Source organism: Canis lupus, chromosome 33 (genome assembly GCF_048164855.1).
Source record: "Canis lupus baileyi chromosome 33, mCanLup2.hap1, whole genome shotgun sequence".
Taxonomy (NCBI): domain Eukaryota; kingdom Metazoa; phylum Chordata; class Mammalia; order Carnivora; family Canidae; genus Canis; species Canis lupus.
In genome coordinates this window covers 12,279,227-12,299,956 of record NC_132870.1, presented here as the reverse complement: position 1 = coordinate 12,299,956, position 20,730 = coordinate 12,279,227, and the positions used below count along the sequence as shown (strand labels likewise).

At 35.2% G+C, this 20,730-nt stretch overlaps 1 protein-coding gene across 7 annotated transcripts in view; it reads left to right on the top strand.

Annotated features, from left to right (window-relative positions):
- Positions 1-20,730, top strand: part of FAM13A (family with sequence similarity 13 member A) — a 342,559-nt gene that overhangs the window by 80,983 nt on the left and 240,846 nt on the right. For 6 of the 7 annotated variants that reach the window (XM_072810208.1, XM_072810206.1, XM_072810209.1 and 3 more), the window contains one exon: positions 4,842-5,019. The exons of the other annotated variant lie outside the window; for it this stretch is intronic. In XM_072810208.1, coding sequence (XP_072666309.1) covers positions 4,842-5,019 — 178 coding nt within the window. The remainder of the gene's footprint in view (positions 1-4,841; positions 5,020-20,730) is intronic. 7 annotated transcript variants of the gene reach the window in all.

The window sequence follows — 20,730 nt, the reverse complement described above, 5'->3', positions numbered from 1 at the left end:
GCATATTTAGAAAGAAATATAATTAATGTTTTGTTCTCATGTGTTCTACACAACATTTTGTGCCCAGACATTCATGTAGGTTTTTATTAAAATGTTCTCCCATATACAGGAACAAGGAAGCTATAATTTATCATAAATAAATTAAGATTCCCACCCCCATTACTTACCAATTCTGCTTATTCATTTGTTGATTCAGGAAACATTTGTTAAACATTTACATGTATGAGACAGTGTGATGGTTGTTTTGTAATAATGATAATAACAATATATAACTTTGTTAGTGTGCCCTGATCAGATCACATGTTCTGAGATCAGACTGCTGTTTGAATTGCAGCTTGGCTACTTGGTAACTGTGAATATAGACAAGTTAGTTAATCTCTTTCAGTCTAATCCTCTCTAACTGGAGATGTATTAAGCTCCCATAGCTGCCATGACAAACTCCTACAAATTTAGTGGCTTAAAACCACACAAATAATCTAGTGTTTCATGGGTGAGAAGTTTGTGGGCTCAGCTGGTGTCTGTACTCCAAGTTCACAAGGCCAGAATCAAGGTGTCAGTCAGCCTGGGTTCTTAGCTGAAGGTTCCAGGGGAGAAACTGCTTCCAGGCCTATTTGGATCTTTGGCACTCTTCCATTCCATGTAGTTGTAAGGCCAAGATCCTTATTTTCTCTCTGGCTTCTTCTTGGCATTAAGAGGCTGTCAGCATGCTCAGGCTTGTGACCTTTCTTCATCTTCAAAGTCAGCAGCAGCTTATTGTTCTATCTAATAGATTAGCAAATTTTCATAAATCCTTCGTAAGGCTTAATGAGGAAATAAAAAGCTATTTCGATAAATCTGGCACCATGAGGGTAATATTTTGGTTCTTTTAATGGCTGACCTTCTTGTAGCTCTAAGATGTATATCATGGTAGAGATTAGCATTTTGCCTGTTGTTTGGGGTTTTTTTCTCCTTGAGGCTAAGGTCATAAGTACAGTATAACTTCATGGCCCTTGAAAGATTAAAGCACATGAAAGCACCAGGATAAATATTCAGATTAAAGTGCCATTCTATGATATAGGTTCAGCATTGCTGATTATGATCATAATCTTTTTTTAATAAGAACAAATACTTGTCACATGGTTCTGTGTTTGCTACTTAATCTGTTATGCAAAAGTTTTTATGGTACAATCTTTAAGTGCTGAGTAGTTTTCTCTGTTTACTATGTACACTCTGTTTGTTGTATGTTTGTGTTTTAGCATAAGAAATGGATCAAATTTAGCTAACAACAGATGAAAGCTTTCAAGAAAACTTATATAATTTGAAGTTCTTGTCCTAGGAGAAGATTAATGTTAAGGAAAACGATGACTATTTCAATTATTAACGATTATTCCATCTGCAAAGTTTTCTCAAACCTTTTGGCTCATGAATTATATTCTCATTTTTATTCCGATTTAATTCTAGAAAAACCTATAAGTTTCAACCATTAAAATATTTTGATACAACTGCAAAGGGGCATTTCACTTCTGTTTCTGAGACCCTTCTGTGGAATTTCATTGCTAAGTTATCCTTACCCTCTGACCACCAAAGGACACTTTTGTTATCATTTGAATACTCTGTGATCCCCTTCCTACTTAACACTTCAACTCAGCTACTTGTGTAAATGAACTAAATTATTAAGTATTTCTTCAAGATACATTTGGAATATAGATGTTTCTTTTTTTGTATACTAGTTTTACTTTTATAAAAGCATGAAGTTTTATTTCAGTGCTATATCCCTAGATATATAGACACATAGAAAGCATGTGATAAATAATATACATAGTGTGCAGTAAGTATGTTATAAATAAACGTGCCCCCAAATAGAAGCATTGCTTACTTTTTTTATAATGTGAGACTTTGAGGAAGGCATCATAAGTACCAATATCAATGCAAGAACACAAATGACAAGGCAATGTTCATTATATTTAGGTATGAGCAAATGAAAAATAACAATAAGCAATAATTATGATGAACTTTTGCTCTCAGGTAGCAAAAGGCACATTTATACTAACACTGCTGTCCCCCCCACCCCCACCCCATGCTGTGCTGGGCATACCTCTAGTAGATTGATTGATTGATAAAACGGGATTTAATTTATTTACTTGAGAGAGAGCAAGAGGGGAAAAGAGAGGGAGCCAAAGAAGAGAGGGAACCGGAAGAAGCAGACTCCCCACTGAGCAGAGAGCCCATCAGAGCTCAATCCCAGGACTCTGAGATCATGACCTGAGGCTTGACACTTAACTGTCTGAACCATCCAGGCACCCCTGGAAGCCTCCTTTGAAGGTGTTGAGCAGTTATTTTCATTTATAGGAAGTCCTGAGATTGCTGCAGCCTGGGTAGAGCAGTGATATTTACCACATTTCTAGAAACAGCACAAATTACAGATTCTCAGTATGTTAACACATAATTAGTAGGAAGAGAGGTGACAAGAAATGTTATGCTAATAAATCAAAGTCTTTACTGCACTGTCAGTGTACTTGAAGCATGGGAGGCAAATTATGAATATTCAGGTTTCAAAGTCAGTGTGTTACAGTTAAAGCCTCTGAAGTAGAGGACATACTCTACTAGTGAGGGAATTGATGAATATATCTTCTATCATAGACAACAAAAGATATTTCTCAACCACTTTTTATTTTTGAGAATATATTTGATGGTTCTTCCATTCATGCTATAGAGGAATTCTGTTTTGTTCAGGTTGAAATTCTCTGGATGTATCTGTCTCCCTTCCCATTACTCATCAGTTTTATTTCCTGGGAAAATTATTTATATTTCAAAAATTGGAAGTAAATGATGAAAGAGCTCCCTCTTTTTCAAAGATGTTATTGTCATAAACTCATAACTGTTTTCAATACTTGTTTTATTTGATCTGGTATCATCACATATTAGGATCTCACTTCACTGCCTTAGGATTTGAGGTTTCATTTCAGAGCCAGAAGGCTAATGGCCCATTATCAAGGCTGTTGGAATGCTATTGCCTGTATCCTTAAATTCTGGAATTAAACCAGAATTTTAAACCACAGTTTTCAATAGACAAAACAGACCCATGAAAACATCCAGTTTCACTTTGGATTAGTCACTGTAAGAAAATTAAAAAGGCAAAATAAAATCCATTTTCTGGTAGTTCATATTTCTTTATAAGCATAAAGGTATGAGAAATGGGTAGTTTTCAATTAGTTTTTAATCACTCCAAACTTAATTATTTCCATTTCTTACATAGGATCATAATACAGTGGAAAATAATGCCATCATAAGCAACATATCACATGTTTTTATGGGTTATCATAGTAATTACATATGATTTCTTTTTTAAAAGTAATTTAAATTAATGTGAAAATTTTCTAATATCAAGAAAACTATTTTGCCCTAAACCTTGTATAGATTACTGGATCACACTGTTGGTAATCAGTGAGAAATAATTACTCCAATTATAAATAGAATGTTCTCCTAAATGATTTTTAAAAAGATTGAGGTTTACACATTTTGACATTGCTATTTTTAGCAGCATCCCTTATTCTAACATTCATAAGAGGAAATGGGCTCATATTAAAAGACATTTCATTAAAACCTCAGTGCTCTCATAAAAACAAATTAATTAAGGTAAAGTTAAAGAACTCACCTAACAAGTAGTTGCATAGCACTATTTGTCAACCTCTCTGTTTTGAGTACTTTGCAATTTGAAACTCACTTAATCCTTGTCACTTCCCTATGAGACAGTTAATATTCCTATTTATAAATGATGAAATAGATTTTAGTATACAGTCTAAGGTCACATAGGTAGCAGGTGACAGAACCAGGATCCTAACCCAGGAAGTAGCTCCTGGGCCTACCTTTCTATTCCTTGCTCTGCAGCCACTCAATAACACTTTTGGTGACTTTCTGAATGTTTTCAGGATTTTCACTTCCTTCAATGGCATCATGTTATGCATAAATTTTGTGACACTGACTAATCCACTTCCTTTGCATCACATTTGCCTCATGGTGCTGTTTCTTACTTACTTGACTAGCTAAAGCAGCTGACCTATCTAAATTAAGGAATCCAGTGTGTATTAGCAGCAACTGGCTTAAGTTTTCATTGTCTTAGATGTGTGCCTAAAAGGATGGATCATGATTTTTCCCTTAGAGTATTTATTTGCTATAAAAGATTTATATTTGCCTCTGATAGAAAGTAGTATGCAAAATTTTTTTAAAATAACTTCTCTGTGCTTAGATATTGACAAAACACATAAATCTTTGAGAATTGAGGGGAACTTTTCATATGTCTGCCTAAATGTTGGCTCACTGTAAGATATTCTTGGCTTTTACATGAAAAGCACATTTCAAATTCTAAACTCAGACATGGGAGAGATAAAAAGCTATATAGAAATTAAAACTTTACTTCAGTTTTCTCTAGCTATAAATTCCTGACCACTAAGTTTACTCTTATTCATGTTGACCGAGGAATGTCTCTTGTATTAAATTTTATTCAGCTAAGAGATTCTTGTTTTTAATAAACTTGTAGACAATAATCAAATGGAAGGTTCCACTATGGATAAAAAGCCAACCTTTATCTTAATTTTGGGCAAGGAACACACACAAATGAAACATGAAGCCATTTTATGCCCTGAGTAAAGCTCATGATTTTCAGGATGTCTTAGTAAATTTTTAACATTAAAAAAAGTTAAATGCTCAAAAATCAAAGAAAATTGAAAAGTACCTCTTTTTTTTCAATGGTTTGTCTTTAGAAATTTTTTCCTGAATAAAATGTTAGATCTTATTATGCCTCTGTGCTTTTGTTGTTACTGTGAAATATGCCTGAGAGCATTTTTTATTCTTTTTCTTTCCAGATGACAGAAATGATGCTCAGGAGAATAGCTTAAGAGACTTAATAAAAGAGCTGCCAGACACCCACTACTGCCTCCTCAAGTACCTATGCCAGTTCTTGACCAAAGTAGCCAAGCACCATGTAGAGAATCGCATGAATGTTCACAATCTCGCCACTGTATTTGGGCCAAATTGCTTTCAGTAAGTTAGTGGAGTTTTGCTGTTAATATTGCATACCACTTTTTCCTTATTACTGCCTGCAATTACTTGGGTTATAGAATCATATTTCTTGCTGAAAAGTCAACCAATTTATGTTAGTGGAGTTCTATCTTGCTCTTGGGCATTTTAGCCTTGTTTTTCATCCCAACTTTAAAGAAGGTAGATAGGCTTTTTCATGAAATCCACAATTTGTGGTTTTATTTAAAATTTTGGAAATAAGTTTTAGTTTCACTAAAAAGGGCATTTATAATATTTAATTTGAAACATTGATTAGCAGAAAGGGAAGGAGTATAATATAATGCATAATTTTTTAAGTGATTGCTAATAGGTGGAAAAATATAAGCTAAGTATGTCAGTGACAGAAAATATAACCCTTGCTACATTTGTTTCCTAGGAATAAACTAGACTAGAAATAAACTCCTTTCCTTGGTAGGTGCCATAGTACCGACCACAAGAATGCTTATAAAACTTCATATTTTCTTTTCCTTGTTATTCCATAAAAGTCTCTAATTGTTGATATGTGAAACATGATCTTGCAATCCAGGGACTTTCTTTTAACTCTCCTATTAATATATTAGTCCCCACTGATACAAACCACATTTCTTCTAGTTTATAAGGACAGGAAAGAATATAGTCACATTTAAAAGCTCTCATAAAATAAATAAATAAATAAATAAATAAATAAATAAATTAATTAAATAAATAAATAAATAAATAAATACTCTCATAAATTCTTAGCAATTTTTAAAATATTGTATCTACTTATACACTCCATTAATCTATAGACTCATTCAACAGCCCAGAACTAGTAATATTACAGTCCTCAGAATGATTGTCCAAATATAAATTCTGGCTTAGATCGTAGTGACTCTGGGGTTCCAGGACATTCACAGCCTACTATGGTGAGAAGTTCTACCTTAAAAAAAATTTTTTTAAATTTATTTGAGAGAGCGATCGCATGAACAAGTGCATGTACATGCAACCAGGAGAGTAAGGGAGAGGCAGAGAGAGAATTTTCAAGTAGTCTCCCTGCTCAGAGCCCTACTCGAGGCTCGAGCTCACAACTCATGAGATCACAACTTGAGCCAAATCCAAGAGTCGAACCCTTAACTGACAGCCACCGAAGTGCCCCCAAGAAGCTCTACTTTAATAACTATCCCCATTATAACCTTAGAGATTTAAATTTTAATTAATAACATTTCATAGGATACATTAGGGTCTTTTTTAAAAGATTTTATTTGAGAGATTTTATCCCTAGAAAGGAGATGTTGGCATGGGGGTTACTAATGGGGGATACTTTATTTTTACCTTATATACCTCTATTATTATTTGAGTATTTGCAATGATAACATTATATGATCATCCAAATTTAATAAACCTATAACTGGAATTACATGTTGAAATGTAATTTGAGAGTCACCCAGAAGCCCAGCATTCGAAGCACCAAACATTCATCTACTGTTGGTACGTTTTCTCCCATCTTATGATTATATATTTCATAGCTAATACCTTTTTATATCTGAAATTTCATGTTCTTTTAAAAGTTAATATTATTTCATAAGGATATTCCCTTATTAAAAAAATAGTCTTTATTTCCTTTTTAAAAAAATTTTAATTCCAATATAGTTAACATACAGTATTAGTTTCAGGTGTACAATGTAGTGATTCAGCAATTCTGTATATTACTTAGTCCTCATTAAGATAAGTGTACTCTTGAACCCCTTCACTTATTTCACCCATACCCCTACCTACCTCCCCACTGGTAACTATCTGTTTGTTCTCTATAATTAAGAGTCTGGTTTTTTGTCTCTTTTTTCCTTTTGTTCATTTGTTACTCAAATTACACATTTGAGTGAAATTATATGGTATTTATGTTTCTCTGATTTATTTCATTTAGCATTATAGTTTCTAGATCTATCTATGTTGTTGCAAATGGCAAGATTTCATTCTTTTTATGACTGAGTAATATCCGTGTGTGTGTGTGTGTGTGTGTGTACTATATCTTTTTTATCCCTTCATCATTGATGGACACAAGTTACTTTCCTAATTTGGCTATTGTAAATAATGCTGCAATAAATATAGGGGTGTGTATATCCCTTTGAATTAGTGTTTCACATTTTTTGGGTAAATACCCAGTAATGCAATTACTGGAACATAGGGTAGTTCTGTTTTTTTGTTTTGTTTTGTTTTGTTTTTGTTTGTTTGTTTGTTTACTCATGAGAGACACAGAAAGAGAGGCAAAGACAGAAGGAGAAGGCGGTTCCCTGCATGGAGCCTGATGTGGGACTCCATCTCTGGACCCTGGGATCACGCCCTGAGCCAAAGGCAGGGGCTCAACCACTCAACTACCCAGGTGCCCAAGGGTAATTCTATTTTTAATTTTTTTAGGAATCTCCATAGTGTCCTTCACAGTGACTACACCAGTTTGCATTACCACCAGCAATTCACAGGGTTCCTTTTTCTTCACATCCTCATCAACACTTGTTTTCTGATTTTTTTTATTTTTTATTTTAGCCATTCTGACAGGTGTGAGGTGATGTCACATTGTGGTTTTGATTTACATTTCCCTGATGGTGAGTGATGATCATATTTTCTTGTGTTTGTCAGCCATCTGTATGTCTTTTGGAGAAATGTCTGTTCATGTCTTCTGCCCACTTTTTAATTGGATTATTTGGGTTTTTTGGTTTTTACTTATTTGGTTAAAAAAAAAACACTTTAGGGGATTTACTTATTTGGTAAAATTCTTTGTATACTATGGTTACTAACCCCTTATCAGATAGATATGTCATTTGCAAATATCTTCCATACAATAGGTTGCCTTTTAGTTTTGTTAGTTGTTTTCTTTGCTGTGCAGAAACTTTTTATTTCAATATAATCCCAATAGTTATTTTTGCATATGTTTTCCTTGCCTCAGGAGACCTATCTAGGAAAATGTCACTATAGCCAGTGTTAGAGTAATTACTGCCTGTGGTCTCTTTTAGGATTTTTATGGTTTAGGTCTCATGTTTAGGTCCTTAATTCATTTTGAATTTATTTTTATGTATGGTGTAAGAAAGAAATCATTTCATTCCTTTGCATGTAGCTATCCAGTTTACCCAACACCATTTGTTGAAGAGACCATTATTTTCCCATTGCATGTTCTTTCCTGCTTTGTTGAAGATTAATTGACCAAATAATTGTGGTATGGTTTATTTCTGGATTTTCTATTCTGTTCTATTGATCTGTGTGTTGTTTTTGTACTAGCACCATGCTGTTTTGATTATTAGAGCTTTGTGGTATAACTTCAAGTCTGGAACTGTGGTACCTTCAGCTTTCTTTACAAGATTCCTTTGGCTATTGGGGGACTTCTGTGGTTCCATACAAATTTTAGGATTGTTTGTTCTACTTCTGTGAACAGTGCTATTGGTATTTTGATGTAGATTGCATTAAATGTGTAGATTGCCTTGGGTGGTATGGACATTTAACAGTATTCTTTCAATCTATACATGTAGACTATGTTTCCATTTGTTTGTGTCCTCTTCAATTTCTTTCATCAGTGTTTTATAGTTTTCAGAGTACAGGTCTTTCTGTTCTTTGGTTAAGTTTATTTCTAGGTATTATTTTTGGTATAGTTGTAAATGGTATTTTTTTTCTCAATTTCTCTTTCTACTGCATCACCATTAGTGTATAGAAATGCAGCAGATTTCTGTACATTGATTTTTGTGATCTGCAACCTTACTGAATTTGTTTATCAGATCTAATAGTTTTTTGGTGAAGTCTTTAGGGTTTTCTATATATAGTATCATGTCAACTACAAGTAGTGACAGTTTAACTTCTTCCTTACCAACTTGGATGCCTTTTATTCCTTTTTCCTGTTTGATTGTTCTGGCTAGGACTTCCATTACTATGTTAAATAAAAGTGGTGAAAGTGGACATTCTTGTCTTCTTCCTGACCTTAGGAGAAAAATCTCAGTTTTTCCCCATTGAGTATGATGTTAACTGTGGGTTTTTCATCTGTGACTTTCATTAAATTAAGGTACGTGCCCTCAGAACCTACTTTGTTGAGGGTTTTTATCATGAATGGTTATTGTACTTTGCCAAGTTCTTTTTTTTCCATATCTTTTGAAATGACCATATGGTTTTTATCCTTTCTCTTTTATCCTTTATAAATGGTTTTTTATTGCTATGATGTATCACATTGATTGATTTCTGAATATGGCACCCCAAGTATAAATTCCACTTGATCATAGTGAATGATTTTTTTAATGTATTGTTGGATTGGTTTGCTAATATTTTGTGGAGGATTTTTGCATCTATGTTCATGAAAGATACTGGCCTTTAGTTTTCTTTTTTGTAGTGTCTTTTAAATTTTTTGTTGTTGTTGTTGTTATTTTTATGATAGTCACACAGAGAGAGAGAGAGAGAGAGGCAGAGACATAGGCAGAGGGAGAAGCAGGCTCCATGCACCGGGAGCCTGACGTGGGATTCTATCCTGGGTCTCCAGGATCACGCCCTGGGCCAAAGGCAGGCGCCAAACCACTGCGCCACCCAGGGATCCCATTTTTGTAGTGTCTTTATCTGGTTTTGATATCTGGGTAATGCTGTCCTCATAGAATGAATTTGTAAGTTTTCCTTCTTCTTTTGTTTTTTGTAATAGTTTGAGAGCAATAGGTATTAGATCTTCTTTAAATATTTGGTAGAGGGTCAGCCCAGGTGGCTCAGCAGTTTAGCAACACCTTCAGCCCAGAGCCTGATCCTGGAGACCCAGGTTCGAGTCCAACATCAGGCTCCCTGTGTGGGAGCCTGCTTCTCTCTCTGCCTGTGTCTCTGCCTCTCCCTCTTTTCCTCCCTCTCTCTCTCTCTCTCTCTCTCTGTCTCTCATGAATAAATAAATAAAATCTTTTAAAAAATATAAAATAAATATTTGGTAGAATTTGCCTGTGAAGCTGTGTGGTCCTGGGCTTTTGTTTGTTGGGAGTTTTTTTATTTGATTAGTGATTTTGATTAGTTTTTTGATTACTTAGTGATTCAATTTCATTGCTAGTAACCTGTCTGTCCAAGTTTTCTATTTTTCTTAATTCGGTTTTGAGAGGTTATATTTTTCTAGGAATTTATGCATTTCTTCTAGGTTGCCCAATTTGTTGGAATATAATTTTTCATAGTGGTCTCTTTTAATCCTTCGCAATTCTGTGGTATTGGTTGTTTCTACTCTTTCATTTGTGATTTTGTTTGAGTCTTTTTTTTTTATGAGTCTAGTTAAAGGTTTATCAATTTTGAGTTTCTTTTCAAAGAACCAGCTCCTGGTTTCATTGATCTCTTCTATTTTTGGTTTTCTTTCTTTTTTTTTTTTAATTTCTTTTTCATTTATTTCTGCTCTAATTTTTATTATTTACTTCTGTTTGTTGATTTGGGATTTTATTTGTTGTTCTTTTTCTAGCTCCTTTAGGTGTAAGGTTAAATTGTTTCATATTTTTCATGCTTCTTGAAGTAGGCCTGTATTGCAATAAACTTCCCTCTTAGAACAGCTTTTGCTGTATCCCAAAGATTGGGACTGTCGTGTTTTCATTTTCATTTATCTCCATATTTTTAAGATTTCTTCTTTGATTTCTTGGTTAACCCATTCACTGCCTAATAGCATGTTATTTAACCTCTGTGTATTTGTGTTCTTTCCAGATTTTTTTCTTGTGGTTGATTTCTAATTTCATAGCATTATGGTCAGAAAAGATCATGGTATGTCTCCAATCTTTTTAAATTTATTCAGACTTATTTTCTGGCCAAATATATGATCGGTTCTGGAGAATGTTCCATGTGCACTTGAAAAGAATGTATATTCTGTTTTAGAAGGGAATTTTTTTCTTTTGGAGGGAACATTTTGAATATATATGTTACATCCTTCAGGTCCATTCAAAGTTACAGCTTCCTTATTGATTTTCTATTTGGACAACCTGTCCATTGATGTAAGTGGGGTGTTAAAGCCACACCCCACAATAAAGTAGTTTCATATTACTATCAAGTAGTTCCTTTATGTTTATTATTAACTGTTTTATATATTTCGGTGCTCGCATGTTTAGTACATAAATATTTACAGTAGTTATATCTTCTTGTTAGATTGTTCTCTTTATGGTTAATTATACAGGGACATATCTTGTGACAGCCTTTGTTTTAAAGTTTATTTTGTTGGATATAAATATTGCTACTTTGGCTTTCTTTTGATACCCTTTTGCATGAAGGTGTTTCTTCATCCCCTCACTTTCAATCTGCAGCTGTCTCTAGGTCTCAAATGACTCTCTTGTAGGCAGTATGTAGATAGGTTTGGGTTTTGTTTTGTTTTGTTTTGTTTTAATCCATTTCATCACCCTGTGTTTTTTTATTGGAGCATTTAGTCCTTTACTTCAATGCAATTATTGATAGTATGTTTTTATTGTCATTTTGTTACTCATTTTATGGTTGATTTTGTAGTTTTTCTCTTTCTTTCCTTGCTCTCTCATGATTATTTGGCTTTTTAGTGATATACTTGATTCCTTAATTTTATTCTTTGCATATCTATTACTGGTTTTTGATTTGTAGCTACCATTGTTCGTATATAACATCTTTTGCATATAGCAATCTGTACTAATTTGATGGTCATTTAAATTTAAAATTGTTCTTTACTTCTCTCCCCCCACCATGTTTTAGATATGAGGTATCATACTTTACCTCCTTTCATTTTAGAGTCCCTTGACTGATGTTTATAAATATAAGCACGTGTTTCGTGCTTCCTACTTTTCTTGTCCTTACTTATGGTCTTTTCCTTTATACTTTCCTTTAGTCCCCTTTAACACTTCTTGTAGGGCTGGTTTAGTGGTAATGAATGTCTTTAACTTTTGTCTGGGAAACTCTTTATCACTGCTTTTATTCTGAATGATAGCCTTTCTGAATAGAATATTGTCTACCTGCAGGTTTTTTCCTTTTAGCACTTTGTCCCACTCTTCTGGCCTGCAGAGTTTCTGCTCAAAAATCAGCTGATAGCCTTATGGGGTTTCTGTCATATGTAACTGTTTTCTCTGACTGCTTTTAAAATTTTCTCTTTATCACTACCTTTTGCCATTTTAATTATTATACTTCTTGGTATGGACCTTCTTAGGTTGTTTCTTTTGGGGGATCTCTGTGCCTCCTGGATCTGGATTTCTGCTTCCTTCCTTGGGTTCAAGAAGTTTTCACTATTATTTTTTAAAATGTATTTTCTGCTCCATATTCTCTCCCTTCTCTTTCTGGGATCACTTAATGATGTTGCTGAGTTCCCCAAGTCTATTCTTACTTTGCATATTTTTCTCCTCTCACCTGCTCAGCTTAATTAGTTTCCATTCCTCTGTCCTCCAGGTTGCTGATTCATTCTTCTGCTTCCTCTAATCTACTGTTTATTACATCTAGGGTACTTTTAAATTTTATTTATTGTGTTCTTCATCTCTGATTGGTTATCTCTTTGTTAAGGGTCTCACTGATGTCCTCCAGTCTTTTCTCAAGTCCAGTGAGTATCTTTATGATCATTACTTTAAATTCTCAGGCATATTACTTCTCTGTTTTGTTTGTCTTGCTGTGATTTTGTTCTGTTCTTTCATTTGGAACATTTTCCTCTGTCTCTTCATTTTTTCTAACTCTCTGTTTCTGTGTGTTGGGAAAATCAGCTACATCTCTTGCTCTTGAAAGTAGTGGGGATCCCTGGGTGGTGCAGCGGTTTGGCGCCTGCCTTTGGCCCAGGGCACGATCCTGGAGATCTGGGATCGAATCCCATGTCGGGCTCCCGGTGCATGGAGCCTGCTTCTCCCTCTGCCTATGTCTCTGCCTCTCTCTCTCTCTCTCTCTCTGTGACTATCATAAATAAATAAAAAATTAAAAAAAAAAAAAGAAAGTAGTGACCTTGTGAAGAAGAGGTCCTGCTCTGTAGTGCAGTATCTCCTCATTCACTGGAACCTAGCACTTGAGGGGAGTCTCCTATGTGTGTTGATTGTGCCCTGCTGTTGTGGCTGAGCTGCTTTTTCTGTCAGTCCAATCATCTGCAGTGGCTCTCTGCCAGTCATTGGCCAGTCTGTGGCTGCCTTGGTCTGAAGTTGAATCAGACCAGGCATTTGTCAGAAATGCAGTACAGCATATTGCCAGGTACTTCCCCTGTATTTTCTCCTAGGAAGCTTTCATTGGTGGGTAGGGCTGCAGTCAAACCAGATGTCTGCCTCCAGCCTACTGCTGGAACTACAGTCTGACTGGTGTGTATCGTTATCTTTCCCTTTTCCTAGGGCAGGAGCCACTTTGCAGTAGTGCTGGCCCCTCTCAGCGTTGCTTGCACACTGCCTTGCTTGTGGCACCGCTTCGGATGGACTCTGGCCAAAAGCATATTGGAAGGGGCATATCAGCAACATGAGTCTGGGCAGAACTCACAGTGTTAGAAAGGTTTGCAGCTGGTTCTTTTCAAGAGGGGACCAGAACCAAGGCCAGTCAGGTTGGTGCAGGTGGATCCACAAAGTGATTGTAGGTGGAGGCGTGATATTAGCAAGGTTTGCACTGGTCTTCTGTGGGAGGGTATCTACTATGCAGGGACTGAGGCAAGCCTGGCTGGAGGGATTGGGAGGCACAGTGTTAGCAAGTTAGGTAGCTAGTATAGTCTTCATGCTGTTTTTTGCAGGTGCTGTTTGTTTATGCCGGGGGGCAGGGGAGGGAAATGGCACCTGCCAACTCCTTTGCTCGTGGAGGAGTCTTCCAATAATCTCTGTCTCTCCAGGATACTCTCTGAAATTAGCAAACAACTCTCCCTCCCATATGTTCCAGGTGTTTTTCAAACTCCTGCTTCTATGATATCTCTGCGGGGTGGTTTTGTGTTGTCTTTTTGGGAGTAGAGACCCTGTTTCCTTTTGCTCTCCTGGCTCTCCCAGAGGAAACCTGCTGATTTTTTAAATTCCAGGTTTTAAGTACCACTGATTGTAAGAACTCATGAAATTTGGCCCATGCATGTTCTCTGGTTTGAGGGTCTGTTTCTCGCTCCTCTTCATATTAGTGGTGTCCCTACCCCCAGAGGGCAGTCCCATGGGTCCATTTAGCTCTGCACCCTATCTCTGCCCTTCCTACCCTCTCTAATGTGGCCTCTTCTCCACCTGTAGTTATGGAGTTTGTTCTGCCAGTCTTCAGATCATTTTCTGGGTTATTTACACTGATATGAGTGTTATCTAGTTGTAACTGTGGTCTCAGGTGAAATAAGGGTCCTCCTACTCAATGATCTTCCCAGCCATCCCCTGCCATTTAATTTTCTTGATTGAGGATGCCTGGGTGGCTCAGCGGTTGAGCGTCTGCCTTTGGCCCAGGGCATGATCCTGGAATCCCAGGATCGAGTCCCATATCGGGCTCCCTGCATGGAGTCTGCTTCTCCCTCTGCCTCTCTCCCTCTCTCCCTCTCTCTCTCTCTCTCTCTCTCTTTCTCTCTGTGTCTCTCATGAATAAATAAATAAAATCTTTAAAAAAATAATTTTCTTGATTGTGTGCTTTTTAAGCACAATTTTAAAAATTCTAATGATGTTCATTATGTCAATTTATTTATTTATTTGTTTTTTGGTGTTTGCAACTTTGGTGTTGCATCTAAGAAGGTTTTGCCTAACTTACGAAGATGTTTTCTCAAAGAAGTTTATAATTTTACCTCTTCTCATTATGAAATTCATTTCAAGTTCATTTTTTCTCCATGTAAGGAAGGAGTCCAGTTTCATTCCTTTGCATGTGGATGTGCAATGGTACTATCTTAGACCATTTCTTGAAAGTACTGTTTTCCCTTGAACTATCTTAGTCTTTTTGAAAATTATGATTGCCAAAGTTTGTTTCTAGACTCTCAGTTTTATTCCATTGATCTCTATACAACTATACTTAGTCTATTACCACACTGTTTTGATTACTGTAGCTTTTTTAGTAAGCTTTGAATCAGGAAGTGTCAATTTCCAGCTGTGTTTCTTTTCAAGGTGATTTTAGCTCTTCTAGGGCACTTGCTTTTCCATATGAATATAGGATCATCTTATAAATTTCTGCAAAAAAGTCAGGGGGTATTTTGATAAGAATTTTGTTGAATCTGTAGATTAATTTAGGGAGTATTGCCATCCTAACAATATTACATTCTCCAATCCATGAATATGGGACATCTTTCTATTTACTTATGTCTTTAATTTATTTCAACAATGTTTTATCATTTTCAGAGTATAAATTTTACACGTCTTTTTTGAATATTAGTATTTCTTTTGGATACTATTCTAAATACAGTTATTTTCTTAATTTTGTTTTTCGTTTATGGTGTGATCTGTGAACAAAATGTATTTGTTCATTTTATTATGAATGAAGTTAGACATCTTTACTGGGTATCTGTTTTATGGGCCATTTGCCTTTCTTTCTTATGATGTGTTTGTTCCTGTTTTTTGCCCATTTTCCTGTGAGGTCTTTAGGGTGTTTTTTTCCCCTTGTTGAACATTTATTTATTTTTAGTTTTTATATCCTTTAATAAATAGGTGTAAAATTTTTCTCTCAGTATCATTTTATAACATTAATTTCAATATTACTGTATCACTTTTTGTTATGGGTTGAATTGTTGAAGATATAAACCCTGAGACTGAGGTTTCAAATAGTACTTGTATTGGGTAATGCTAAAGCTACTTCTGTAAACCATAGAGAAATGTAAGATTAAGGAGAAGTTGAACTTTTGTGCTATTGTAACAAAGGCCTCAATCAGTTCCCAACTTACTTAGAAGCTTAGATGGCCCTTCAGAGATATCTCAAATTGAGTCAAAGAGATTAGTCCATTTAACCCATTTCCCTCAGTCACTGGAGATGAGCTGTGCCTAGGGAGATGGTATAATCTTGGGGGTAGAGTTTAGCTATGAGCCATAAGCAGGCATCATTCTCAGCAGCTGGAGTAATGAATGAAACATAAAGAGGGAAAAAAAAAAAAAAAAAAGACACATAAAGAGGGAATCTAGATATCATTCCCCAGGATCTACTATATTTTTCTAATGTGATAATAATGTTTTTATGGTATACTATGCCACAGTAATACTTTTCTATGAAGTAAACATTGGACCGTAAGCTGTGTATGTTGTATATGACTTTTCTAAGGAAATTCCTAGTATCCTAGTTTCTAGGGCTAGTAAAAGCCCTCCTAAAGAATATTATTCTTGGAGCTTAGCAGGAATTGCTTTCCCTAAATTTTGATAATTACTAAAATGGGTACTAGATTTCTATTACTAAATGAGTACTAAGTGGTTTGGATAGTATGACCTAATAAAAGAAAGTTAATCTAATCTTCTGCCATTTGGTAGGCTTGATATTCTACATTATTTATTTTTCTGTTACTTTTTCTGTAAAATAGGACTTACAGAGTTTGCCTTGAAACTTAGCAAGACCGTAAGAGAAAGTTTTGGTTCATGGTACTTAATTAGTAGTGTTGGAAAGCATGTGCATTTAACTGAGTACATTTTAAATTTAGGAAAAGATCAGGTTTTATAGATTCTGTCCATCATACCAGTTAGTGAACTGGGCTCCTTAGAAATATGAGATGAGACGTGACTTTCTTCTTACCTAAGTTATCTTAGTTTTCACTTTATTCTTACATTTGTCCAAGCTTCTTACAGTATTGAACATACTTTTTAATATTTAAAGAAAAATTTTTTGTTCAATAAAACTTATAAATACAGATCAACTTCTTCAACTTTAGTATTTCTATCAGACACAAATCTTATCATATCCTCAGATTGCCTTGGTATTACCCACCTTCCAGACCAATCTGTCACCAGTGTTTGATCATTTACCTGCCTTGGGGATGTTGGATCCTTCTCCTAACTGCTGCCTTGCAGCGGGGTGAACCAGCCACTTGCACTGAATTTCTGACTTCCCTGTACTAGGTTCTGAATTCCTGACAGGCTACCAGGGGAACTGGATAAGACTACCTGAAAGCCTAGAACAGTTAAATCCCTCTGAGTGAAACTTGGCAATGAGAAATAGAAGTCAGGAGGGAACTAGATAGATTTTTCTCCCTCCCATGGAATACTCTATCTCATGGTTTCTCCTTGCAGCCAATCTGGTGAATTCCAGGCTGCCAAACAAAGCATCTGTCAAGCAAACTGTTTTGTGGTTTGGGGTTTCTTTGTGAAATAGCTATTTACATTTTACTTTGTTTCACATCCCTGCTTTCCTTTCCTCACTCATTGCTGCCCCATGCCCTATCCCAAAATAATGCACCAACATCCTCATCCTTGGCTCAGCCTTGGGTTTTTTTGAGAATCTCAAAAGTTTTTTTGAGAATTTTTAAGGCACTGTGCACCTACGGAGAGCAGACTATTCTAATAAAGGAGGAAAACTTGTTTTCTTAAGATATGATGAGATAGGGATCCCTGGGTGGCGCAGCGGTTTGGCGCCTGCCTTTGGCCCAGGGCGCGATCCTGGAGACCGGGGATCGAATCCCACGTCGGGCTCCCGGTGCATGGAGCCTGCTTCTCCCTCTGCCTGTGTCTCTGCCTCTCTCTCTCTCACTGTGTGCCTATCATAAATAAATAAAAAAAAAATTAAAAAAAAAAAAGATATGATGAGATATGTTGTACTTTAAGTATTTTAAAGGATAATGTTAGCTTGCATGATTTTTTTCACAGGATGACTTTGGAAACTAAATTCCCCATAAATAGCAACTCCACTGTATGTTATACTTCCCCAATACTATTATATGACTCCTTTGAATTCAAAGTTTCCTTGACAAAAGTGTTCAAAAGCTGAGAATATTAGAAAAAACTACATATTTGTTTCTACTATTATTTAAAGTTAGTTTAAAAGTGCATTTGTTGGGATCCCTGGGTGGCGCAGTGGTTTGGCGCCTGCCTTTGGCCCAGGGCGTGATCCTGGAGACCCGGGATCGAGTCCCACATTGGGCTTCCGGTGCATGGAGCCTGCTTCTCCCTCTGCCTGTGTCTCTGCCTCTCTCTCTTTCTCTCTCTGTGACTATCATAAATAAATAAAAATTTTAAAAAAAAGTGCATTTGTTAAATGATATGAACAAAGAGACTGAGGATCACTAATGACCATGAGCTGAGATTCTTTTTGTTAATATTCTTGACACTTTGCATTAAATCTACTGTTCATACTTAGTTTCCATCATTTTATAGTAACACCAACATCAAAATGTAATCTCTAGTAATTAAATTTGTTCATTGCTACTGATGATTCAACCATTTTGGTCAAATTCTGCTTCATTTCTTTGCTTCCTTTGCCTTTTGTCTATAGATCTGTAAATTCTTTTGTTGAAAACAAGAGTATCAATGTAATCAATAAAGTAATCAGTGATATTATAGCTATTTCTGATGCTTAAAGACATAAAGGAATTTTAGAGTTTGAATAAGACCTTCCATGTGTGCTTTAATTGAATATGTCACATTTTTGCTTATTGACAGTATAAAAAATATTTTAAAGTTGTCTTGGGACTTCTTTAAGTCTTGCAGAAAAATAGCACAGTAAGTTAATGGTACCAGATCACTAACTTGTAACTTGTAGTTCATGATCTTTGTGTGTATGTGTATGTAATTTAGATATTTGGACAACATCAGTAAATATTAGATGAGATCAGGGAAATCCATAGACACAAACAGGATGTGTAACCAGATAAGTCTACAATGTTGCCATCATGTTATCTGCTAATAGCTACTAAGCATCTTTGTTTGATTTGCAGCCCAAATGTTACTTTTAGAAAATTGGCGATTTGGATTAAAAAGTGCAGATAGTTGAAATTTTTAAAGATGAAGCCCAAGCCCTGGTTTCACATAGTCATATATTTATAACTTCATTAGCATACTATTTATAAAATGCAAGTTGTTCATTTAATTTTTAGCACAATTTTACTTGTGACTATACTATTCTCCATAAACAATGTTTTTGGCATATTAAAGAGTGGGTAATTGGAAAGCCCCTCAGTCTCTACTGAACCTCTACCTGAACTTTCCAATGGTAACCTCATTGCCTATAATTTTGCTCTTATCCCACTGTCACTTGTAACTCTGATAATTGACTTTGCAGTTGCTTTTTTCCCAAAATGGATGTAAGTTTTTGTATTACGAAAGTAACATATGTTCATTGTAAAAAAAAAAAATTATTTCAAACCAAAAAACCCAAGAAAAAGGATGAACATGAGAGACATCCATAATTCTACTACCTAAATCCAGTCACGGTTTATACTTAGGCTTATGTGCTTCCACATTCTTGCATGCTCACATATATATTTATATTGATATCTGATTAAAGATGGGATAATAAAATAATACTGATTTGTAACCTTTATTTTAAAACTTAGTGTCATCTATCATGGCATTTTTCCATACTTAATGACAGCATTATGTTCTCATCCTTTGATCAATATCTTTTATTTAAGCTGTCCCTATAAAAGACATTCCACCTTTTTTTTTTCCTCAGCAATAATAACAGGTAGTATTTATTGAGTGCTTACTCAGATCCTGGCAGTGTTTTAGGTGCTTTTCATTTATTTGCTTATCTATCCTCAAAACCTTATGAGGCAGGTACTGTTCTTATCTCTACTTTTCACATGAAGAAGCTGAAGTACAGAAATGGTAACTTGCTTAAGGTCACATGGCTAAGGAGAAGTTTGAGTCAGGGCTTTGAATGCAGACAGGCTGGCTCCTGAGCTCCAGGCTCTAATCACTGCTCTGTAAGTGTTTCCCCTATAAACAACATCGCAGTGACTATTCTTGAGCATACATTTTTCACACTTCACTAATTATTTTCTTTGGATGTACTTTTGGAAGTAGACTTGCCTGGTCAAAGAATATTCGTATTAGCAAATTTTTTCTTCAGGGAAAGGGTAGGTAGCAGTCTAGGACTGTGTCTCTTTTCCCACACCTTCTCCAACAGTGATCCTATCCTACCTTAACATGTTTGCCAGTACAATAAATGAACATTATTTCTTTTTAAAATTCTTGCTTATTTGACTATTATAAGGTTGAACATGTTTATTTATTTTTTTCTAAGATTGAACATATTTAAAAGCCTACTTTCCCAAGTAGTTTTACTTTTGCCAATTGCCTTTTCACTCTTTTTCCAGTTTCTCTACTCTGGCACACTTGCTACTGTTGTTACTGATTTGTAGGCTCTCCTTTTGAGTATTACTATTTATTCTACATTGAAAATATTTCTCACAGCTTGCAATTCATGTAATTATAATCCATGTTATATTCATGTAATTCATGTTAGAACCTCAGGATTCTTTTGTCGTTTTAAAGAAGTTAAGAGATTTTATTAATCATATATATATATGATTAATAAATATGTATATATGATATATACACACACACACACATATCAATTTGTGTTGTTCGGGTTTGATGTTACCCTTAAAAGGCCTTCAATTTTAAGGCTATAAGAATATTTGCTAATACTGTTTGTGTTTTCAAGGTTTTATATTTTAATATTTGAACTTTGAATATATGTGAACATTATTTTACAACAGGTATGCTATGGGAATGTAACAGTCATTAAATATCCTCTTACATTTTATCTTAGGATATATGCCTTTTTTTTTTTTTTTTTTGACATTTAGGTACTGAATTCTAGTGAAATTTATTTTGGAATAAGGTAAGATTTAAGGATAGAGTTTTTCACTGAATAGTTAACCTGTTAACCAAACAGTATCTAGAGAGTAATTCATGCTTTGCCAAATAATTCAAA